At 39.0% G+C, this 26,348-nt stretch overlaps 1 protein-coding gene across 1 annotated transcript; it reads left to right on the plus strand.

Moving 5' to 3' along the window:
* The first annotated feature begins 390 nt into the window (after nt 1-390).
* Nucleotides 391-2,038, plus strand: Fam47c (family with sequence similarity 47, member C). The gene has a single exon (NM_001164739.1). It carries the CDS (start codon nt 442-444, stop codon nt 1,732-1,734), a length of 1,293 nt encoding a protein of 430 aa, NP_001158211.1. The 5' UTR covers nt 391-441; the 3' UTR covers nt 1,735-2,038.
* The last annotated feature ends 24,310 nt before the right edge of the window (nt 2,039-26,348 follow it).

The following is a 26,348-nucleotide window of genomic DNA, read 5'->3' on the forward strand; positions in this document are numbered from 1 at the left end:
AGCTGGAAAAAATCAGAGAAGGAAAACATTGTGACAGACATACACTAAAAACAACAAAATAATACCAAGACAAATAGAAAAACACACACACACACACAAACAAATGGAAAAATGCTTTTTCATAAGTCAGAAAATCTAGTATTGTTGAAATGAAAGTATGTGTATACAAAGAAGTGAATACAATATTCAGAAACACTCTGTGAAGTAGTCCAAGAAGAAAACACTTGAAAAGTCCACCCCTAGTCCAGTGGAGCAATGAAGTAAATTTAGTTTTTGGCCAACAGAATGGAAGGAGCCAATGAAGGGGTGGCAGGGGTGGGTGAACACTTGGTTTTGCCCATTCTAGTGGAATTTTAGCTACGTGGTCCTCTTAGCAACCTGAGCAGCCCTAGGAAAACAAACTTTTAAGGCTGTGACAATTGCCTCAGATCCAGAGGTACCATGGGAGAGCAGTGGCTGCCATGGAATCGCCCCCGGCAGGTACTTCAGCCAATGCCTCTGGGAATGACCTGCAAGCCCTGGTTCAAGGACAGGTTGCCTTCTAAGTGTTTTGCGAAGCACAAACAGGAACAACATAAGTTCCCTACCTCTCTGGATGGCCGACGCTGGGTGTTTGTGAAGGAAGGGCTGGATGATTTCAGGAAGGGCTGTCCGCCTAGTGAAGGTATGATCATTCGTGGTCCCAAAGACGGTTTTCTCCCCACAATTTCTCATGAAGTCCACCATGGCTCCAGAAAGAGTCAGAAAAATCGGTGCCAGGACTTAAGCCTGTTTTCCTCTCTGTCATTGGCCCAGCAAGCTCGCAAGGCCTTTGTGAAGAGAACAGAAGCAAAACTGACCCAGCGTCCTTTGGTTTTCTGGCCCCTGGAGGACGGAATTCCTAGCGATATTGAGCTCTTAGAAAATGTGCTAGAAGCTCTTGACACTGACCAGAAGTTGGAGGCTAAAGTGGATCACTGTGAGGACAGAAGAAAATATATTCACTCTGTTCATCTGCCTAGTGTGGCTGAGGAATCCTCTGAAAAAGAAGAACCAGAACCTCACAGGTTTCCTGGGTCACGTAAATACAGTATGCTTCAAGAAAAAAAGCCCCGCAAAAAGAACCCCGCCAAGCAGTCTCTTTATTACCACCACATACCCAAAGGAGTCTATGACTTCTGTGCATGGGTAAACTCATTTGGAGACTTGGGCATTGATGAACATTTCATGATGAAGCAATTTGACATTGGCTATGAGTGCAAACCAGTCTATACTGATTCTGCCATCAAGAAAATCAGCCTGCTTCCTCCAGATCTCAGGTTCTGCAGGAGGCTCAGCAAAGTGAAAGAGATCAGATTCTCCATACAGGAGGCAAACTTTGAAAGGAAACTCCGAAAACCGTTTGATCCTTACAAGTCCAACAGGGATAAGATTAGATATGGAGCATGGTACCTGAAGCCATATCTGTGGAAAAAGCTAGTAAATGATGAGCCTTTGATGGACCCTGAAGAGTTATTTGAACTTGAAGGTGGAAAGTACAGTAAACCAGACATCATTGAAGATCTTTACGGAACAATTGCCTTTAAGGATTTTATCCTAAGCAAAGGCTACAGTATGCCGGCCATCCTGGAGAAGTTGTTTATGAGGAAAGGATGGAATTATGACACTGTCAACACTCCAATACCAAGAGTACTCAAAGCACATGAATTGATCATGCAGCAAAGGGATGAAGATTATGATGATGAAAATGACTAGCTGATTTTCGATTTTACTTGACTTTACTCTCATTTCAAATATTGAACGGAATATATATGATGAAGTTATCACTAAATGTGACCATCTTTTTGGACAATATCTATCTATAATGTAAGATGTAATGTTTACAAACATTTCTCAATGAGCTCAAATGAACTTCTGTGCCTGCATAAATATCTTATCAACTTGAAGATCAACAATCATATACACAGTTATTAAATTTATTTACTATTGAGAATGTGGAGGTCAACCAGTTACTTATAAGAATATAAAAATTAATAAAAATCTTAATTACTACTGTTAGATTCAGTGTCATTCATTTCAACACAAGATAAATCTTAAAACAATGTAATTATTTATATAAAAGATGAGAAAACTTTCATAGCTTTAGCTCAATGACAATTTTAAGGAAATAATTATGGTTATTATTTATTTATTAGATATTATCTTCATTTCCATTTCAAATGCTAACCCAAAAGTCCCCCATCCTCCCCCCCACACAATCCCCTATCTACCCACTCCCACTTCTTGGCCCTGATGTTCCCCTGTACTAAGGCATATACAGTTTCCAAGACAGATGGGCCTCTCTTTCCAATGATGGCCGAGTAGGCCATCTTCTGATACATATGCAGCTAGAAACACTAGCTTTGGGGGGTACTGGTTAGCTCATATTGTTGGTCTACCTATAGGGTTGCAGACCCCTTTAGCTCCTTGGGTACTTTCTCTAGCTCCTTCATTGGGGGCCCTGTGATCCATCCAAGAGCTGACTGTGAGCATCTACTTCTGTGTTTGCTAGGCCCAACATAGCCTCACAAGAGACAGCTATATCTGGGTCCTTTCAGCAAAGTCTTGCTAGTGTATGCAATGATGTCAGCGTTTGGAGGCTGATTATGGGATGGATCCCCGGGTATGACAGTCTCTATATGGTCCATCCTTTTGGCTCAGCTCCAAACTTTGTCTCTGTAACTCATTCCATGGGTGTTTTGTTCCCAATTCTAAGAAGGGCCAAAGTGTCCACACTTTGGTCTTTGTTCTTCTTGAGTTTCATGTGTATTGCACATTGTATCCTGTATCTTGGGTATTCTAAGTTTCTGGGCGAATATCCACTTATCAATGAGTACATATCATGTGAGTTCTTTTGTTATTGGGTTACCTCACTCAGGATGATGCCCTCCAGGTCCATCCATTTGCCTAGGAATTTCATAAATTCATTCCTTTTAATAGCTGAGTAGTACTCCATTGTGTAAATGTACCCCATTTTCTGTGTTCATTCCTCTGTTGAGGGGCATCTGGGTTCTTTACAGCTTCTGGCTATTATAAATAAGGCTGCTATGAATATAGCAAAGCATGTGTCCTTCTTACCAGTTGGAATATCTTCTGGATATATACCCAGGAAAGGTATTGCTGGAACTTCTGGTAGTATTATTTCCAGTTTTCTGAGGAACCGCCAGACTGATTTCCAGAGTGGTTGTACAAGCTTGCAATCCCACCAACAATGGAGGAGTGTTCCTCTTTCTCCACATCTTCACCAGAATCTGCTGTCACCTGAGTTTTTGATCTTAGCCATTCTGACTGGTGTGAGGTGGAACCTCAGGGTTGCTTTGATTTGTATTTCCCTGATGATTAAGGATGCTGAATATTTTTCAGGTGCTTCTCAGCCATTTGGTATTCTTCAGGTGAGAATTCTTTGTTTAGCCCTGAGCCCCATTTTTTAATGGGGTTATTTGATTTTTCTGGAGTCCACCTTCTTGTGATCTTTATATATATTGGATATTAGTCCCGTATCTGCTTTAGGATAGGTAAATATCCTTCCCCAATATGTTGGTGGCCTTTTTGTCTTATTGATGGTGTCTTTTGCCTTACAGAAACTTTGCAATTTTATGAGCTCCTATTTGTCATATTCTCAATCTTACAGCACCAGCAATTACTGTTCAATTCAGGAATTTTTCCCCTGTGCCCTTATCTTCGAGGCTTTTCCCCACTTTCTCCTCTATAAGTTTCACTGTCCCTGGTTTTATGTGGAGTTTCTTAATCCACTTAGATCTGACCTTAGTACAAGGAGATAGGAATGGATCAATTCACATTCTTCTACATGATAACTGCCAGTTGTGCCAGCACCATTTGTTGAAAATGCTGTCTTTTTTCCACTGGATGGTTTTAGCTCCCTTTTCAAAGATCAAGTGACCATAGGTGTGTGGGTACATTTCTGGGTCTATGATTCTATTCCATTTGTCTACTTGTCGGTTGCTATACCAGTGCCATGGAGTTTTATTGCCCGAGCTTTTGTCCCCACCGGCAAGAACATACTCAGGACAACCGGAATCTTCTGTGGCAAAAGCTTTTATTGCTTACTTCTCAGGAAGATCCCGAACGCAGGAAATGGAACTGCTTATATAGCCGGCAGCATGACGTTTCAGCACCTGATGTAGCGTGACAGCTCCTGATTCGTTGCTCCCCCATCACCCCATTACTACGCCCTGAGTTGGGCAGTGACTAGGTGTGAGTTCACTCTTGCACTTGCGCATAAGGCTTGTTTACTAGTTAGGCGCAGTGGAAGCCAGCGCCATCTTATAATGGCGATTGCTTGCGGCACGCACGGCTCTCCACAGCGATTGCTCGTGGCATGGATCTCCACATCTCCCACTTTTTATTTTATTAAAATGAGGCTGGACTAGGTCTGTGTAATTATGCCCATCCGCTGTGGCTCCTGTCTTAGGTCGTTCCTCCAATGTCACAGCCTTTCCTGTCATAGGGTAACCCTATCTCCACCGGGCCCCGTGTCTTAGGTTGTTCTGTGCATGAGGAAAGTTGCCCAACCCTGGATACCTCAGTGCTATATGACAGTAACTACTAAATGACCTAGGGCAAACTCTACAAAAGAGGCCAGCCACTGATATCAACTAATTTTTGAGCATAGATAACCAAATTTCGGGGAAGGCACCTCGCTCTATGGCAGCAAGTGCTTGAGCTATCACAACCTTGTCACATGTTTGTTGGGTTCTGACCTTGCAAACCAACCAGAGCATGAACACAAGTCCACAGCAGGTGGCAACACCAAATAAACCCACCCCCACCCTTTCCTTAAAATAAGAAAATGCAGATGAAATCCAGGAGGGGAGGCCCTCTGTCAATGACAGGTCCACTCTCCTTGAGTTGATCTTTAAAACTGCCACCCTCAGGGCCTCAAGAGTCTCATCGAATCCCTCAGACTAAGATATAAGGAAAGCTGTCTAGACAGATTAGCTGCATAACTAAAACTTTCATATTGGACACTGGTAAGGCACAGAGCTTCCAGTTTTCTTTCACAACCCAACTGGGCCATCTGGTATAGAACACCTATCTGTTCCTCCGCCAGGTCAATGCGCTGATTCAAAATCATCAGCCCTCCCTTCAGCTGGGCACTAGCACCTGCCTCATTAGAATCCATTGGTAATATGGCCAAATATATTCTTTTTATGTAGCATCTCCTTTATCATTCATTATAGCAAAATCCAATGGAGGTAACAAAACAAAACCCTTTGCTATTTCTTTCCGAGGAAAATTTTTTTGATTGACAAGGTGAAAAAACTATAGGAAATGCAAGGTCCGGATGACACCAAGGCATGCTGCGTATAGCAGTAGCACTGTCAACAGGCCATTATGATCTTTTGGGAATAGTTGCATTTCTCTTTATCATAATCGTGGTGATGTTTATAGGTGAAGTTACATTATTTTCAACATCACTTGATCCTGATTGTGCTCCTTGAGCAACTTGCGTTAAAGCATTAAATATCACTCCAGAGCTCACTTTATTTTGGCTAATGAAATCTGTCCAATTAGAGATAATCTTTTTCTTTAAAAATATTCAGTTGTCAAAAACAAAGGCAAAGTAGAAGAATTGGAATGTACTGGTAAAGGTACCGGCCATGATCTTATTATGGCCCACAAAGGTATACTTATCCCTGTCTCAATCACCAGGAGTAAGAATAACAGGCTCATCTTGAGATTCATCTTGCTCTTTCACGGTCCTTTTCAGTCACGTTGGAACCCAAAGTGGATTTTCTTCACCCTGTGGAAAAAACACAAATAGCTCCCTGGGATCTGATTAAGATAGGATCCGGGCCATACCATTTATTATCAAGGACATTCTTCCACTTGACCATTTCATTGAGCGGTTGAGGCCATTGTCCATGCCTTTCAGCTGGTGATCTCCCAGCATTATCCAATTTTAAGAAATTAAGAGTAAATATTATAAGGGATAGAGCCATCTTTGGCGTCATAGCCTCTATCCCCCCTTTTTGTTTTTGATTTTTAAAGAAGTTTTAATTCTCCTAATTATCTAATGACCAGTTTGAGATAGAGGCCTTCATATACATTCCATGTCCTCCCCAGGACATAGTCTGTGGGAGTCGGTTGCCTTGATGCCAGGTGTAGGTCATGAATGTTTTTGACTAACAAGAACAGAACATTTGTTTCCAGGGTGGCTTTTCAGCCCAGTCATATATACTATTTAGATTTACAAAATAAACAGCTAGGACTTATCTGTTTAGTCTTTCTTGCGAGTGGCTAACTTCAGCTTAGGAATTTTTCCCTTGAATAGGTGCCAGGTAATGATGTATGTGCTCTAATATGTTGAATATAAAAAGGGTGCTCACGCATCAAAATACATCAATATTCTGCAATAACCAAATTAATGGCTATTTGGAACAAGGAACAGACACTTATACATGTAAGCAAACTCTGTACACTATAACTTTATATAAAGTAGGCAAGTCAAATCGCAATGTATTGATAAATTTCACAGCCTAATTGACCTTTTATACACTTTGAATTTAAATTTTATTTAGAACAACATCTGGCTAGGTCTGTAATAAGGCTCTAAGAAGTGCCACACAAGCTGCACTGAGGCTGCTTCCCTCCGAGCTCAGCCTCAACCCAAATGCAAACTTTTGTCAATCTGAACACTCTGCCAGAGTCTTGGCTCAAAGATTATCCCTATGTTGAAGTATCCTTAAAGACCTGTTTTCTTGTGTTTGTTCATGTTGTTTAGAAAGACTCCAACCTTGAGTTCCCAATTATAAGCTAACTTTCTGTTACAAGCAAAAGGCTGTCTGCCCCTTTAAGAGTCCCATTTGTAATCGGCCCTCAGCAGGGCTTTTTCAGCTGTACTTGGCTCCCAGCCACAGTGCAGCTAACTTACAAACAAGTTAAAGGATGGACAGCCAGCAGATAAAGTTTTAACCATTTATATATATTTTTAACATGAAACACAGAATAATCATTCAAACAACCAAACAAAAACAAACATGAATTGACAGATATATGGACAATTGGCTTTGGTGCACCAAAACCAGAAAATAGACAGACAGGGAATAGAACTTGGTGTCTCAAAGGGACACAGATATCCTAACCAGAGCTAAGAATATCTCCATAGGAGCCAGAGAGGAAGTAGGACGTCTCCCATTTTCCTTCTGTTCCCAGGAGAGCTCTGAAATAGCTTATTTTCATTTTTTCTCTTTTTTTGCTAAAAGATCCCAAACAGGGGATAACTGCTTTTCTAAAACGTATTTTTTCTCTCTCATGTTCAGACTCTACTTTCTTATCTCCTCCTTCTGGGAATACTGCCAGAGAATGGAGAGGAGGCACAGTGGCCCTGAGAGCTATCTTTAAGCCTTTAATGAAGGCTGCCTCTTTAGTCAAAGTCCTCGAGAGGAGGGTAAATTGACTTAATTTATATTATCCTTTGTATCTTTATTACTTATATTATCTTTTGTATCTTTATATTTTATATTATCATTTATATCTTTATATTTTATATTATCCTTTGTATCTTTATACTTTATATTATCTTTTGTTTTTCTCTTTTCTCCTTTTCTAAACTCACCCCGGGCATTCTTTCCCTACATTATCTTTTCCTCGGGCTCAAGGTCCGTGGAAAGGCCTTCATTCTTCAGTGCACCTTGTTTCATTTCAACTCTTACTCTCTCTCCCCGCTCTGCCTCTGATAGACTGTCTTGGATTTCGTCCAGATCTTCTGCCCTGCCTCAACCATTTGCTTACAATCCTCATCTGTTAAGCATGATCTTACCAGTTTCCACAATGGCATGGTCCCTGCTTTAAGTTTGCCATTCTGCTGTTCCCTAACTAGATCTCCTTTCAGTTTGTCCCATGAGGCGACATATCAACTGAACGGAACTAAAGTCTGTGACAGTGGACATAACTGCTGGACCATTCCATCTTATGTGTAAAGAAATCTGGAATTATGTGATTATAATTTTCTTAGCATTTTCTTTGTAAAAAAAAACTAAAATATGAACTAGTTGGTGTATAGTAAAAAGTAAAGAAATTATGAGAGGAGTTTTATTTTAGGATAATACATATATACATATGCAGTGTGTGTGCCAGTGGTGTTAACAAAACTAATAGTGGAATTTGATCCTTAACAATGCCATTATTTAAGTTGAAGTGTTTATTAGCTCACCAAAATTGAACGTGCTGTTAAAGGAAACTGGCTTCTGATGCATGACCATTTGTATGTACACTGAAAGTAGTCCCTAATACAAGTTAGATAAACCAAGCATAATCAGCACGTACCCCTGAGAAGTGTTGATGACTTATGAGGCAGGTTATACCATGGTGCCACATGGTCTATTTCCCTGACAAATCCCTCTATAGTCTTAGTGGCGATTTTCAGGCCACTCTGCTTCAGGACCGACTGTAATGCCACTACTACAGAATGGGAGATTCCCATACTGCCACAGTCCAGTCCTGAAACTGGTCGCTGTCCAGGAGCTTTCCAGGCCTGACCGTGACTGAAACTGGTCACTGTCCAGGCGCTGTCCAGGCCTAACCGCGACTGGGAACCAGTCAGCAGTTCCAGTGGTGAAAGCAAAACGAAACCAAAAGAAAAAGTGCAATCGCCGTGCAAACAATCAAAAGGGCGTCTAACTCTGGAGAAATTTCAAGACTGTACGTACCTTGCAGAGCCTTACTTGTCCCGCAGTTCTGGTTCCGCCCCACGAACAAGGGATCACCCTTGCGCAGGTGTGAAGATAGTTCCCGAGTTCCTCGGCGCCACTTATTGCCCGAGCTTTTGTCCCCACCAGCAAGAACACACTCAGGACAACCAGAATCTTCTGCGGCAAAAGCTTTTATTGCTTACTTCTCAGGAAGACCCCAGAACCCAGAAAATGGCACTGCTAATATAGCCCGCAGCGTGATGTTTCAGCACCTGATGTGGCGTGACAGCTCCTGATTCATTGCTTGTCCATCACCCCATTACTATGCCCCGAGATGGTCAGTGACTAGGCATGAGTTCACTCTTGTACTTGCACATAAGGCTTGTTTACTAGTTAGGTGCAGTGGAAGCCAGCACCATCTTATAATGGCGATTGCTCGCATCACGCCCGGCTCTCCACAGCGATTGCTCGCAGCATGGCTCTCCACAGAGTTTTTATCACAATTGCTCTGTAGTACAGCTTATATCAGGCATGGTGATTTCCCCAGAGGTTCTTTTATCATTGAGAAGAGTTTTTCCTATTCTAGGTTTTTTGTTATTCTGGATGAATTTGCAGATTGCCCTTTCCAATTCGTTGAAAAATTGAGTTGGAATTTTGATGGGGATTGCATTGAATCTGCAGATTGCTTTTGGCAAGACAGCCATTTTTACTATATTGATCCTGCCAATCCATGAGCATGGGAGATCTTTCCATCTTCTGAGATCTTCTTTAATTTCTTTCTTCAGAGACTTGAAATTCTTATCATACAGATAGTTCACTTCCTTAGAGTCACACCAAGGAATTTTTAATATTTGTGACTATTGAGAAGGGTGTTGTTTTCCTAATTTCTTTCTCAGCCTGTTTATCCTTTGTGTAGAGAAAGGCCATTGACTTGTTTGAGTTAATTTTACTTCCAGCTTCTTCACTGAAGCTGTTTATCAGGTTTAGGAGTTCTCTGGTGGAATTTTTAGGGTCACTTATATATAATATCATATCATCTGCAAAAAGTGATATTTTGATTTCTTCCTTTCTAATTTGTATCCCCTTGATCTCCTTTTGTTGTCTAATTGCTCTGGCTAGGACTTTGAATACTATGTTGAATAGGTATGGAGAAAATGGGCAGCCTTTTCTAGTCCCTGATGTAAGTGGGATTGCCTCTAGCTCCTCACCATTTACTTTGATGTTGGCTAATGGTTTGTTCTAGATTGCTATTACCACGTTTAGGAATGGGCCTCCAATTCCTGATCTTTCTAAGACTTTTTTCATGAATGGGTGTTGGATTTTGTTAAATGCTTTCTCAGCATCTAACAACATGATTATGCTGTTTTTGTCTTTGAGTTTGTTTATATAGTGGATTACGTTGATGGATTTCCGTATATTAAACCATCCCTGCATGCCTGGAATTAGACCTACTTGGTGTTCTTGGAACGGTTAGCGAGAATTTTATTGAGTATTTTTGCATCGATATTCCCAAGGGAAATTGGTCTGAAGTTCTCTATCTTTGTTGGGTCTTTTTTGTGGTTTAGGTATCAAAGTAATAATTATGGCTTCATAAAATGAATTGGGTAGAGTGCCTTCTGCTTCGATTTTCTGGAATAGTTTGTGAAGAATTGGAATTAGATCTTCTTTGAAGGTCTGGTAGAACTCTGCACTAAACTCATCTGGTCCTGGGGTTTTTTTCGTTGGGAGACTATTAATGACTGCTTCTATTTCTTTGGAGGATATAGGACTGTTTAGATCATTAACCTGATCATGATTTAACTTTGGTACCTGGTATCTGTCTAGAAATTTGTCCATTTCATCCAGGTTTTCCAGTTTTGTTGAGTGTAGCCTTTTGTAGAAGGATCTGATGGTGTTTTGGATTTTTTTCAGGATTTGTTGTTATATTTCTCTTTTAATTTCTGATTTTGTTAATTAGGCTGCTGTCCCTGTGCCCTCTAGTGAATCTGGCTAAGGGTTTATCTATCTTGTTGATTTTCTCAAAGAACCAGCTCCTCCTTTGGTTAATTCTTTGAATAGTTCTTCTTGTTCCACTTGGTTGATTTCGCCCCTGAGTTTGATTAATTCCTGCTGCCTTGTGAAACTATTTTCTGCTTCTTGGGTGAATTTGCTTCCTTTTATTCTAGAGCTTTTATGTGTGTTGTCAAGCTGCTAGTGTGTGCTTTCTCTAGTTTCTTTTTGGAGGCACTCAGAGTTATGAGTTTTCCTTTTAGAAATGCTTTCATTGTGTCCCATAAGTTTGGGTATGTTGTAGCTTCATTTTTATTAATCTCTAAAAAGTCTTCAATTTCTTTCTTTATTCCTTCCTTGACCAAGGTATAATTGAGAAGAGTGTTGTTCAGTTTCCACGTGAATGTTGACTTTCTATTATTTATGTTGTTATTGAAGATCAGCCTTAGTCCATGGTGATCTGATAAAAGGCATGGGACAATTTCAATATTTTTGTATCATTTGAGGCCTGTTTTTTGACCAATTATATGGTCAATTTTGGAGAAGGTACTATGATGTGTAGAGAAGAAGGTATATCCTTTTTTAAGGATAAAATGTTCTGTAGATATCTGTTACATTTGTTTCATTAACTTCTGTTAGTTTCACTATGTCCTTGTTTCTGCTTCCATGATCTGTCCATTGATGAAATTGGTGTGTTAAAGTCTCCCACTATGATTGTGTGAGGTGAAATGTGTACTTTGAGTTTTACTAAAGTTTCTTTAATGAATGTGCCTACCCTTGCATTTGGAGCATAGATATTTAGACCTGAGAGTTCCTCTTGGAAGATTTTACCTTTGATGCATATGAAGTACCACTCCTTGTCTTTTTTGATCACTTTGCATTGGAAGTCTATTTTATTTGATATTAGAATGGCTACTCCAGCTTGTTTATTCATACCATTTGCTTGGAAAATTGTTTTCCAGCCTTTCATTCTGAGGTAGTATCTGTCTTTTCCCCTGAGATGGGCTTCCTGTAAGCAGCAAAATGTTTTGTACTGTTTGTGTAGCCAGTTTGTTAGTCTATATCTTTTTATTGGGGGAGTTGAGTCCATTGATATTAAGAGATATTAAGGAAAAGTAATTGTTCCTTCCTATTATTTTTGTTTTTAGAGTTGGCATTCTGTTCTTGTGGCTGTGTTCTTTTAGGTTTGTTGAAGGATTTCTTTCTTGCTTTTGTAAGGCATGGTTTCCATCCTTGTATTTTATTTTTTTCTTTCTGTTATTATCCTTTGAAGGGCTGGATTTGTGGAAAGATTATGTGTGAATTTGGTTTTGTCGTGGAATACTTTCATATCTCCATCTATAGTAATTGAAAGTTTGGCTGGCTCTTGAGGCCTGGGCTGACATTTGTGTTCTCTTATTGTCTGTATAGCATCTGTCCAGGATTTTCTGGCTTTCATAGTCTCTGATGAAAAGTCTGATGTAATTCTGATAGACCTGCCTTTATATGTTACTTGACCTTTTTCCCTTACTGCTTTTAATATTCTCTCTTTATTTAGTGAATTTGTTGTTCTGATTATTATGTGTCAGGAGGAATTTCTTTTCTGGTCCAGTCTATTTGTTGTTCTGTAGACTTTTATTTTTATGTTCATGGGCATCTCTTCCTTTAGATTTGGTAACTTTTCTTCTATAATTTTGTTGAAGATATTTGCTGGCCCTTTATGTTGAAAATCTTCATTCTCATCACTCCTATTATCCGTAGGTTTGGTCTTCTCATTGTGTCCTGGATTTCCTGGATGTTTTGAGTTAGGATCTTTTTGCATTTTGCATTTTCTTTGATTGTTGTCCCGATATTCTCTATGGAATCTTCTGCAGCTGAGATTCTCTCTTTCATCTCTTGTATGCTGTTGCTGATGCTCGCATCTATGGTTCCAGATTTCTTTCCTAGGGTTTCTATCTCCATCATTGCCTCCCTTTGTGTTTATTTTTTTCTTTATTGTGTCTTCTTTCCTTTTTAGATCTAGTATGGATTTGTTCATTTATATCTCCTGTTTAGACATGTTTTCCTGTTTTTCTTTAAGGACTTCTACCTGTTTGTTTGTGTTTTCCTGTTTTTCTTTAAGGACTTGTAACTCTTTAGCAGTGTTCTCCTGTATTTCTTTGAGTAAGTTCTTAAAGTCCTTCTTGATGTACTCTACTATCATCATTTTCTGGTGTGTTGGGCTGCCCAGGACTGGGCGAGGTGGGAGTGCTATGTTTTGATGATGCTAAATGGTCTTGGTTTCTGTTAGTAAGATTCTTACATTTGCCTTTCACCATCTGGTAGTCTCTGGAGTTAGTTATAGTTGTCTCTGGTTAGAGATTTTTTCCTCTTGTGATTGTGTTAGCCTCTATCAGCAGACCTGCGAGACTAGATCTCTCCCCTATTTTTTAGTGGTCATAGCATTCTCTCCAGGCAAGCTCTTCTCTTACAGGGAAGGTGCACAGATATCTGGCATTTGGACCTACCTCCTGGCAGAAGATGAAGGCCCAAAACAAGACCTGTCCTAGAAGCTATGTTCCTTCTACCTGTCACAGAAGCTGTTAGCTTTTGTTGTCCACACTCTCACCAGTGCAGACTAGTCTCTGAGGGATCCAGGAACCAAGATGGCTCCCCCAGGTGCTCTGGCCAAGCCCTCTCAGGCAGGGTGGACACCTCTCCTCTGGCAGGGAAGGTGCCCAGATGTCTGGAGCTCGAAATGGGGTCTTCCTCAGAAGCTGTCCTCTAGGGAATTGGGTGTGTCTGCCAACTCTGGGCCCAGGTGACCCAGTGCTGGCACCAACCAGAAGGGATTTGGACGCTGGTCAGGCCGTTTTTTCTGTGTCTTTAATGCTGTCTCAGGTCCTGCAAGATTTGATTGGAAGAGAAGTTGTGTTCCACTCACCGGTGGTCCTTAGATCTCGTGGAGAGTCCTCTAGGGGACCTTGGGTGTGTGTGCCGACTCCATGCCCCTATTATTTTTAAACTAAAATTCAAGGTACAGCTATCTGTTTTCTTGGTTTTCTTTTCAGTTTGATAGTTTAAAGAAAAATTTTAGTTTAATTTTAGTTATATGTACGTGGGTATGTCTGTGAAAGTAACTTGTGTGGATGCCCAAGAATGTCTAAGGCAACAGATTTCTGGGTGTGGAGTTACACATGATTGTGAGCAATCTGAAGGGATAATATAAACCAAACAGGCTATAAAGAAAGACTGACAAAAATCCTTTCCCCACATCCATCAATTTGTAACATATCCTTTTTATAAAAATATATTTGATGTGTATGCATGTGAGCTTAAGTGTATTATGTATGTGCACCATACGCATTCTGGAACTGATGAACATGTAGAACTTGGAAAAAGTGCTTCAGATCTCTCCTTTAAAATTGTAGTTACTGGCAGTTATTAGTCCCCATGTGGGTGCTAAGAATTGAACCTGGGTTATTTGCAAGTGTAACAAGCAGTCATAACTGTTGAACCATCTCTTTAGCTCCTCAAAACAATTTTTTTTTGAGACCGGGTTTCTTTGTGTAGCTCTGGCTGCCCTGGAACTCACTCTGTAGACCAGTCTGGCCTTGAACTCAGAAATCTGCCTGCCTCTACCCCCCCACCCCCAAGTGCTGTAATTAGAGGCGTGTGCCACCACTGCCGGGCAAAACAATTCTTTACAAACACATAAACACATATTCTTACTGATTGATGTTGTTCATAGGTTCCACAGTAGAGACAGAAGCTCACCAAGATGCTAAGCCTTCACTTTCTGAAGGATCAAGGGGGGTTCAGCCTTCTCAGAAAAGACTGACACCCAACTAGCTCACTCCTATTACTTTATTCAAACATCTTACAAGGTTAATTGGGGCTGGGAAAGGTTTCAAGTACCAAAGTTATCTTGTCCTTGATGCCCATGGGAGCATGCAACCCCTGCAAATCTTAGTCCCTTTTGACAATGGTAGCCATAATCAAAAATAAGAACTCCAGGTTTTCCAAGAGTACCTCAGGACCAAGGTTGGTGCAGCTGCAAGCTCTCACATAGCACCAAGTACAGATTCTCTTGAGAGACAACATTTCTTCAAGGATCCGTCTCAAAACTGTTTCTCGGCATTTACTAATTAAACCAAACATAGCAAAGATTTGCTTACACATTTCAATTAAAGACAGACACAAAGGCTTTACTATACGTATCACTATACACATGTTTCCATTTATTTTTTAGGAGTAATTTGTATGCCATGACCTTTGCCTTTATATACTTCAGGGAATATTGGTTAAAGATACTTTATTATAATTGATATTACTTTAGAAATTCACATAATTTAATAATACAAACTATATCCTATAATACTACAAAATTATTTAGTTATAAATTATTATTTGCTTTCAATTCAATTGAACAAGCATCCAGTAATGCCCTTTAAAGCATTTTATTTCCACTCAGGGAGCCCATTGAGACATCAAGTTTGTCCTGGAATGTCTGGCAATAGGAAATCTTTTCTAAGCTTTTAGTGCAGTTTGATTAAGTTCCAGACTTTAAGTGAACAAAAAACCCTAGATGCTATTCTGCAAGGTTATGTGTCTGATAAGCTTTAACATAAACAGGATGTAAAATGTAGAGACAAATCCACAAAAGCACAAACAAATCAACAGAGGAAAAGCCATGCTCTCAGGGTTTATAAACTGTTCTTTGTACTCAGTCTGCATGCTGGTCTTCTAGGTTGACCCATAAAATAAATAGTTCTAATTTCATCTACTCTGTCACAACTTCTTTGAGATGCACACATTTGAGATGCACACATATTTATACACTTGGGTGACTATTGTTCTTTTTCCTGAGTATATTTTGTATGTTCTTAAAATTAAAATTTCTTCCTAATAAAATTCAGATTGCCTTCATATTGGATTGTACTGATACTTTGTGTGTGTGTGTGTGTGTGTGTGTGTGTGTGTGTGTGTGTGTGTGTTATGAAGTCAAGGACCTCCCCTTTATTTGATCAGGGTTCTTTAAAAGGTAAGAAAGGGGCTGCTGTGGGAGTTCTGGACTGTGTCTCCTATTGTACCTCAAATTGACACTTTGATTTTTAATAGCATCCAGTCTAATAGGGGTGATTTTATTTTTTAGTTTTTTGAGACAGAGTCTCACTGTGTGGCTAGCCTGGAACTCACTATGTAGACTCCACTGGCTGGCCTGGAATCCAACTCTGAGGGCTCACCCTACTTCTACATCCTAAGTGCTAGCACAAAAGACATGCACCAGAACAACAGTCTTATATATATATTTTTTAATTTTTATTATTTTTTAAAGTTGCACAAAGATACTCCTTCTGTATTGACCATTCTTGCCTCCCCCTTCCTATCTATCATTCATTGGAGCCTGGTTGGCTCAACAGAGGATACATAACTAAGGAGTAGTTTCCTATATTTTCTAGAGTTTGTCAATAGCCACGAGTTCATGTACTCATGTACTCAGTGGCAGGACACCCTGATCCCCTCCCCCCTTTTTGACTGATTGCTAACAGGGCTAGTCTTGTGTGACCCACAATAGTTAATTATAGTTGGTGCCAGTTGTGGAAGTTGCACTGGCCTTCACTTTATCTTCTGTTCTTATGCATTTTATGCCCTTTGTTGTGGTTTTGTATACTACTAGGGAGGGATTTTAAGGAGAGATCACATATGCCTCCTGAGGGAGATGCTGACACTTTGAATGACAGTCTTTTTCCTAGTTTCTCTTTTGCTCCAGATAAGGCACTCCAGAAAAATCTTTAGTGGAGTAGCCTAATTTTTTGCATATTTAACTTCTCCTGTGTCTATGGTTCTTAAGCATTTTTTCACATGGGTCCCCTCTTTTACCTGAGACAATTTACATGACCCTGAGTGTATAAGTATATAACATAGGCATATAAACTAATGACCATATATTTCCTGATAATAAATTAGAAAGACAATCATTTTCTTTTGTAATAACTTCATTTTTAAATATATTTATTTTATGTGTATAAATGTTTTTGTCTGCATGTATGTATGTACACCGTACACTCCATGATAAGTTCAGAAGAGGGTGTTACATCTTCTGGTACTGGAGTTATAGATAATTCTGAGCCACCATGTGAGTGTAGGGACCTTAACCTAAGTCTTCTCCAAGAGTAACAAGTGCATTTAACTTCTGAGACATCTCTCTGGCCTCAAAAAACTTATTTTAAAATAATTCATTGCATTACATTTGCATCTATCAAAGGTGAAAGAAAACTTGTGCACTAAAGAGATTGATTTACTGATTCTACTTTACAAAGAATAAATCTTTGTTGAATGTTTGATACTCAGAATGTAGAATATTTTCAAAGTTGGTTGATATTTTTATTTGATGATTATTAGCACTGAAATAACTGCTTTATAGAAATAAGTCATACAAAATGACAAAAGTGATTTTAGGGCTCTGTCTTAGTTAGGGTTTCATTGCTCTGAAGAGACATCATGACCAAGGCAACTCTTGTAAAGGAAAGCATTTAATTGGGCCTGGCTTATATTTCAGAAGTTTAAGTACATAATCGTCATGGCAGGAAGCATGCAAGCAGATTTGATGCTGGAAGAGATGGGGTCTTGATCCAAAGTCTGCCAGGGGGAGACTGTCTTCTACAGGTTAGCCAGGAGGTGGGTCTCATCCACATTGGAAAGAGCTTGAACAGAGACCCCAAAGCCCTCATACACAGTGATACACTTTTTGCAACAAGGCCACACCTATTACAACAAGGCCCCACCTCCTAATAGTGCCACTTTCCATGGGTCAAGCATATTTAAACCACTGCATTCCACTCCCTTGTTCCCATAGGCTTGTTCTATGAATCTCCTACACAGTGCCACACTTCCTCCAAAATGGACACACCTATTCCAATAATATCACACCTCTTAAGAGTTCAACTTGCCATAATCTAAGCATAATCAATCCAGTACAGGCTCTTTCAGAAATTGCTGAAATTCTGTCTTAATTCTAACCCCAAATTAATTGAACAATATTCTGTGAAACTCAATTTGTAACAACACAATCTAAAGATACACACAAATTTAGTAACTACATGCTGAGGTATGACATTAAGAACATACTGGACGTCTTTGTTTTCTTTGAAGTATATTTTCACACTAGTAGAACTAGTATGTCCACTTAAAAACATAATCCCTAACATATAGTAGTCTCAAATCTGAGCCAAGTTCTTTCAAGCAGTGTTTGTTGGTATTATTTGTTAGGATGGCATTTGTTATGACATGTGCACATGCCGTGCATTTAGAAGCAAGGCTACAGTAAAATTATGCAATACAACACACATGTACACTAATGAAGACACTGGAGTTTATTGCATGTTTTTGTTGAATTTACATAAAATAATTTATGGTTTTGATTTAATGCACCCAGAGTGAATAAATATGCTTATATTGATACTTTCTGATGCTTTAAAACTGACAGTTTTAAGACAATAGTATCTTTCAAATGCCAAAAAATATTTGGAATTGATCAAAATTAGCCAGCTCCCAATTTCTACCTAAGAGATGATACATCTATATTTTCTATATATGCAGAAAGATGGGATAATGTTTCAGAAAACATTGAAAGAAATCCTACTGAAAATTGGATTAGTAGTACATTATTTTGGAATGCCATCCTCTGGGCACTGTACAGCCTTTGTGCTCTTGAACTCTTAGTACCAATAATTCTCACAGAAGACCTGAACAAGACTGGCCCCATTAATATTCATAATGGGAGAGGTATGCTACAAGGCCCTTCACCTTTCTGAGGAATATAGGTGTTAAAAGTTGCTTGGGAAGGGTGAGAGACATTTTCTTCAGTCTTGTACCTACTCACCTACTCATAAATTGCCTATGCTCCTATAAATAAACCCTCACTCCTGCTTCTGGAAGCAACCCTAGTTAAACTCTGGTTCACTAAGCTGCACTTGGAAGAAATTGTTTCTTTGCTCTGTTATTGGTAATCCTTGGTGTCAGGGAGGTGAAATATATATGTGTTGTCTCCCAAAGATAACTTCACACAATACATGCTTATAATTGTAGAACATGAGTGGCAGAGGGAGATGAACCTTCATTAAGTTCAAATCCAGTGTCGTCTACAAAGTTCAAGGCCATCCAGAGCTACCTATCTAGACTCTGTCTCAACAAAAAAACAAAACAAAACAAACAAACAAAAAAGTAACAAAAAAAACATACAATAGAATGTTTCTGACTAGAGTCATGAGAGATGCCTACATGAGTTCAGATAAGCACAACTGTGCACACACTCACACACACACATAGACACAGACACACAGATACATACATACACACACACAGGACCTTCACTACACCGTTCTATTTATCTCATATAACATATACATAGAATATATGTATATATATATATATATATATATGTATATATATATATATATATATATATATATATATATACACACACACACACACACACACACACACAATGTGTTTGTGCATGCAACTATGTATATGCATGTTGCAAAAATAAGGACAGAAACATATTCTGGTATGAGAATGGATTTAACTTGAGTTATTGGGATAGTTACATTATTTTGAGATGAAAATTGACTCTAGATTCCCTAGAAAAAATGGTTTTGTTTGCTTTTTACTACCAGGTTACACAAAGACTAGAGTTTCCCCTATTGATCTGAGTCTAGTCTATTTAACTTGATCATTGGCATTCCTGGACTCCTAGGGGTTAAAATGTATCAGCATGGATGCCTAAAATTGCCCTACAGCATTGTATATGAATAAAGGAGCTCTATGAAGTTAGATGTATAAGTTGCTTAGCAATAAAAAGCAGGAAGGTAGGAGTCTTCCTCTAGTCCAGTGGTTTTCAAACTTTCTAAAGCTGTGACTCATTAATAAAATTCCTTATGTTGTGACCCTCCAACTGTAAAATTACTCTGTCATTATTTTAGAATTGTAATTTTGCTAAGGTTATGTATCATAATGTACATACCTATGTTTTTCAATGGCCTTAGGTGACCCCTGTGAAAGGGTTGTTTGACTTCCAAAGGGATTGAGATCCACAGGTTGAATCAAGAATAGAAGAAAGGGGTTATGGAATATTCCTCTGTGGCTAAGGAAAGCTACTTGGCCAGCCATGTATCATGGGTGTCTTAGGGTTTTACTGCTGTGAACAGACACCATGACCAAGACAAGTCTTATAAAGGACAACATTTAATTAGGGCTGGTTTACAGATTCAGAAGTTCAATCCACCATCATTAAGGTGGGAGTATGACAGCATCTAGGCAGGCATGGTGCAGGCAGATCTGAGTGTTCTATATCTTCATCTGAAGGCTGCTAGTGGAAGACTGACTTCCAGGCAGCTAGGATGAGGGTGTTAAGCTCACACCCACAGTGACATCTACTGTAACAAGGTCATACCTCCTAATAGTGCCACTCCCTGAGCCAAGCATATACAAACCTTCATGATGTGTGTCCCTGTACTGGAGGCCAACCGGAGGGCATTGTATGAAGCTGTGAAGGTGAAGCCTAGGTTGCCTTGGAGATACCAGAGCTATGAGATATCTGCCAAGGAAAGCTGCTAAAAGAAAGTGAAACCAGACCAAAGAAAGAAGTGTGTTGCAGTCAAAAGAGTTGAATGAGTTGGAGATCTGAAGAGTTTTTCATCACATACAGAGATGCAGAGTTTGGATTTTGCCAAGCTAAGTTTTGGTCAAGTATTTCCTCACTATGCTCCCTTTTAGAATGTCAATGTATATCATGTGCCATCCTATGCTGGAAGTCTGTGATCTGCTTTTTTAATTTTGTTTTTATACAGTTAAGAGACTGCCATGAGTCTTAGAAGACTTTTAAAAAGGTTTGAGACTGTTATAGACTAAGGGGACTTTTCAAGTTTGCCTAAATGAATTTTATGTTATGATATGGCTACAAGTCTATGGGGGCCAGAGAGTGAAATGTGGTGGTTTAAATAAAAATGGCCCCATAGGCCCATAGGAGCAGTACTATAACTAGTTTTGGTGTGGTTGAAATAGCTATCTCTTTGTTGGAGGACATGTGTCACTAGGGCAGGTGGGCTTTGAGGTTTCAGATGCTCAAGCTAGGTCTCTGCCTGCTGCTTTGGGATCAAGATATAGAACTCTCCAGTACCACGTCAGCCTGCATGACCATCATTTCCACCATGATGATAATATACTAAACCTCTAAAACTGTAAGCTAACCCCTATGACATGTTTTCCTTTATAAGAGTCACTTTGGTCATGATGTCTCTTGATGTGGTCATGGTGTCTCTTCACAGCAACAGAAACCCTAAGACATTAGATAACAGCTAGCTATTGGAAATATTTCTTATCAAGAAGAAACAGAATATTTTGCTTGGGCATTGTGGCATACACCCAATCCTATCACAAGGTTAAAGCTATACTGGGATAGCTGTCTCAAAAAAGCAAAATAATTCAGAAAGAAATGGAAGGTGGAGGGAAGAAGGAGAAACAGGAAAAGGAGGAAAATTAGGAAGAGTAAGATGATGATGATGATGATGATGATAAAGATGAGATCATGTTCAACATTTATTTTCATTTTTGAAGTCCATACCATAAACATTACATTAAGAGTGAAATGATGGCATAATGAAGTCTGATTTCTACTTATGATAATAAAATATGGGAGTCCTATGTTATGGTAAATTATTCAGAGGCAGAAACAGACAGATAGAGAGCCCTAGATCAACACATTCTTATATGTCTTAAAGTACCCTAACCAACAGCCCTCTAGCAAACTAGCATTTAATCTATGTGTAAGCAACAAAATAATGTTAGAATTGAAATTTATAACCCCTTATGTAGATACTTTTAGAGAGAAAATAAAAAGAAAGAAGAGAAATTAATATTTTCCCCAAATAATCATTGCACATGTACAATCAGAAATTCTACATTAAAATAAACTACTTTATGTATGTTCATGAAAAAGAAAGACCAATTTATGAGATGCCTACCATGATGCAGTTACCACTAGTCCAAAATTTGACAAAAGCAATTTCATATGATAACCATCTATTTAATAATTTGCTCATGTTTTGATTTTTCATCACTAATAAATGCAAGGAAATAGAGTTTTAAAAGATAAAGACTGAACTATTTGTCTAGATTTGTGAATCTCCTTTCTCAGATTTGCTGTCCCTGTCTCCCTTCTCAATGGTGTTTTGACAGTTTTTTCATATAATTCTTTTATAGAATTGGCTTTCTCTTCATTACCATTTCTAAAAAAATGAATCTGTATTCAAACATAATTGAGACTTTGCTTTTTATCTAAAATTCATTGTGAACGTAATTGATAAACAGAAATAAGCAGTAAAGTCTTTTTCTATATTTCTTGTAATCATTAGGATCTCTTAAACTTAATGTGTATTTTCTTTTATCAGAGCTGGAAGACTGGCTGAGAGTATTGTTGCTTTTTCAGTAGGACTGAGTTTAATGCTCAGCCACTACATAGAGTCTCAAGGCATCTGTAACTGCACTTTAGTTTAAGAGATCTGACTCTTTCTTTTGACCTCTGTGAGCACAGACATGCACACAGTGAACAGATTATACATGCAGGCAAAACACTCATACACATAAATTAAAAATAAATAAATTTTAAAAACAAAACATATAAACTGCTAGTTTGGTATGCCTGGGTTTAAAAATAATATATTAACTATATGAAACAGAAAACTCCCACCCCCATCCCCCCCAAAAAAAGTAAAAGAAAAAAAAAGCAAAATCAAAAAGCCCAAAGGGGGAAACAAATGGCATCTTGAAGGCTTAAAAACTTATTACACTCAAAATTATATTTCAAATCCTAAGCATGTTTATAAAGTCTTCTAGGATCTGTGTTCTGATCTTCTCTACAGACTTTTTTTTTAAACTCAGTTTCCCAGATATATCTTTGATATACTACTCATTCCTGATCAATTTTGATTGCCTCCAGGAGTCTACATTCTTTTTTACCTTGGGGCCTCTGAACCTGTTCTTGTTCTTTCTGCACCTTGCTTCCTCTTCCTTTCATTCTTGAGGACATGCTCTACATGAATACTTCTCATAGAGGTCTTTCTTGAAGTTTATTTATTTATTTATTTATTTATTTATTTTACATCTCTATATCCAATCCCCTTACCTCCCAGTACCCTTTCACATAGCTCTTTTTCCCATTACCTTTTCCTTTCTCTGAAAAGGAGTATCCCCCTTTCCTGGATATCACCCTACCCTGGCACATCAAGTCACGACAGGACCACTCCTACTGTGGTCAAAGTGGCCCAGCTAGGGGAACTAGATCAACAGAAAGAAAAGAGATTCAGAGACAGCCTCCATACCAGTTGTTGAGGGACCCTCATGAAGACCAAGCTGCATATTTGCTACATATGTGCAAAGGGCCTATGTCTAGTCTATGCTCACTTTTTGGTTGGTGGTTCAGTCCCAGGGAGCCCTCAAGCGTCCAGGTTAGTTGACTCTGTTGGTCTTCCTGTGAAGTTCCTATCCTTTTCCGGCTCCTCTATCCTTCACCCAACATACTCACAAGCCTTTCTGAGCTGTAGCTGATATTTGGCTGTGAATCTCTACATCTGCTTGTATAGATTGCTGGGTGGAGCCTCTCAGAGGACAGCTATACTAAGCTCCTGTTTACAAGCATAGTAGAGTATTATTAATAGTGCCAGGGATTGAATTTTGCCCATGGGATGAGTTTCAATTTGTGTCAGTAATTGGTTGGCCATTTTCTTTAACTCTGCTCAATATTTGTCTTTGTACATCTCATAGGCAGGGCACATTTTGGGTTGAAGGTTCTCTGGGTGGGTTGCTATTTTTATTCTTTCCATGGGAGTCCTGCCTAGCTACATCAGGTACACTGTTAGGGCTCTATATCTTCCACTGCTAGGAGTCTCAGGTAGAGTTATCTCCACAGGTTTCCTGGGGCCTCCCCCAATCCCAAGTCTCTGGCATTTCCTGGAGATGCCCCTCCCCCTAACCCCCACCAGTTTCCTTTCTCTCCCCCTTGCTCTCCCTCCCCCTCCCCCTCTGTCATGTTTCTCTCTCCATCCCCTCTCTCTCCCTTCACCCACTTCCAATATCTATTTTATTTCTCCTTCTGAGAAAGATTCAAGCATCCTCCCTTGGGCCATACTTGTTATTTGTTCTTTTTTGGGGGGGGGGTGTTGTGAATTAGAGCTTGGTTTTCTTGTATTTTATGGTTAATATCCATTTAGAAGTGAGTACATACTATGTATGTCATTTTGGGTCTGGGTTATCTCATTTAGGATGAGAATAATATTCTGTTGTGTGAATGAAGCACATTTACTTTATCCATTCTGCATCTGCAGTATATCTGAGTTATTTCCAGTTTCTAGCTATTACAAATAAAGTGGCTATAAACATAGTTGAGTAAGTGTTCTTGTGGTATAGTAGAGCATTCTTGGGTATATGCTCAGGGGTGGGTAGAACTATTACCAATTTCTGAGAAAACTCAAAATTGAATTCAAGAGTACTTGTACAAGTTTGCACTCCCACCACAAATGGAGGAGTGTTCTCAATACTACCCGTCCTCACCAGCATGTGCTGTCCCTTGAATTTCTGATAGTAGATATTCTGATCAGTGTAAGGTGGAATCTCAGATTTGTTTTGATTTACATTTTCCTGATGACTAAGGATATTGACTATTTCTTGGCCGTTAGAGATTTCTCTGTTGAAAATTCTGTCTAGTTCTGTTCTTGTTTTTTGTTTTTTTTTTTTTTTTTGAGACAGGGTTTCTGTGTAGCCCTGGCTGTCCTGGAACACACTTTGTAGACCAAACTGGCCTTGAACTCAGAAATCTGCCTGCCTCTGCCTCCTGAGTGCTGGGATTAAAGGCATGCGCCACTACGCTCAGCTCTGTTTAGTTCTTTACCTCATTTTTTAAACTAGGTTATTTGGTTTGTTGGTGTCTAACTTTTTGAGTTCTTTATATATTTTAGATAATAGCCTTTTGTCAGATGTAGGGTTGGTGATGATATTTTCCAAATCTGTATGCTATCGTTTTGTTTTATGAACAGTGTCATTTGCCTTATAAAGGTTTTCAGTTTCATGAGGTTCTACTTGTTAATTGTTGATCTTGGTGCCTGAGCTAGGGGTGTTCTGTTCAGAAAATGGTCTCTTGTATCAATGAATCCAAGGATATTCCTACTTTCTGTTCTATTAGATTTTAGTGTATCTGATGTTTTATATTGAGGTCTTTAATCCACTTGGACTTAAGTTTTGTGCAGGGTGATAGATATGGATCCATTTGCATTTTTCTATGTGTAGGCATGCAGTTAGACCAGCAGTATTTATTGAAGATCCCCTCATTGTATGGTTTTGGCTTATTTGTCAAAACTCAAGTGTTCATAGGAATGTATTTCTAGGTCTTTGATTTGATTCCTTTGATCAGCCTGTCTCTGTACCAATACCATGCAGATTTTATTACTATTTCTAAGTAGTAGAACTTGAAGTCAGGGATGGTGACACCTCTAGAAGTTCCTTTATTGTCAGGGTTGTTTTACCTATCCTGGGTTTTTTGTTGTTCCATATGAAGTTGAGAATTGTTATTTCAATGTCTATAAAGAACTGTGTTGGAGTTTTGGTGGGAATTGCACTGAATCTGTAGATTGCTTTTAGTAAGCAAATATTTCCACTATGTTAACCCTATAAATCCATGAGCATAGGACACTTTTTCATCTCCTGATATCTTCTTCAATTTGTTTCTTCAGGGACTTGAAGTTCTTGTCATACAGATCTTTCGCATGCTCAGTTAGAGTTAGTCCAACTTACTTTTATATTATTCGTGGCGAGTGTAAAAGATGTTTCATTTATTTCTTTCTCAGCCCATTTATCATTTTGTATAAAGGAAGCTTACTGATTTCTTTGAGTTGATTTTGTATACAACCACTTTGCTGAAGGGGTTTATTAGCTGTAGGAGTTTTCTAGTAGAATTTTTGGGTTCACTTCTCTATACTATCATACCATGTGTAAACATCAAAAATTTGACTTCTTCCTTTCCAATTCATATCCCCCTTGATCTCCTTTAGTTTTCTCATTACTCTAGCTAGGATTTCAAGTATTATATTGAAGAGATATAAAGTGAGTGGATAGCTTTGCCTTTTAAAAAGTTTTATTTTATTTTTAATTTATTTTTACACTCCATATTCCATTCATCACCCCCCATCCACACCTCCTCCCCACCCTACCCTGTCTTCATGTGGATGCCAGACCCCCCACCCCACCTGACCTTTAAACTCCCTGGAGCCTCCAGTCTCTTGAGGGTTAGGTGCATCAACTCTGAATGAACACAGACCTGTAAATTCTCTACTGTATATATGTTGGAGGCCTCATATAAGGTGGTGTATGCTGTCTGTTTGGTGATAGAATGTTTGAGAGATCTAGGGGTTCCAGATTAAATTTAGACTGCTGGTCCTCCTACAGGATCACCCTTCTCCTCAGTGTCTTGACCCCGATTTTAGTGGAGTTGTTTTAAGTTTCTCTCCATTAATTTTATATTGGCTATTGGCCTATTGTATATTGCCTTTATTGTATTTAGGTATGTGCCTTGTATCCCTGATTTCTCCAAGACTTTTAACATTGGATTTTGTCAAAGGCATTTTTCAGCATTTAAGAAGATGATCTTTTGGGATTTTCCTTTCAATTTATTTATAC

The sequence above is a fragment of the Mus musculus genome, chromosome X (genome assembly GCF_000001635.26).
Source record: "Mus musculus strain C57BL/6J chromosome X, GRCm38.p6 C57BL/6J".
NCBI lineage: Eukaryota > Metazoa > Chordata > Mammalia > Rodentia > Muridae > Mus > Mus musculus.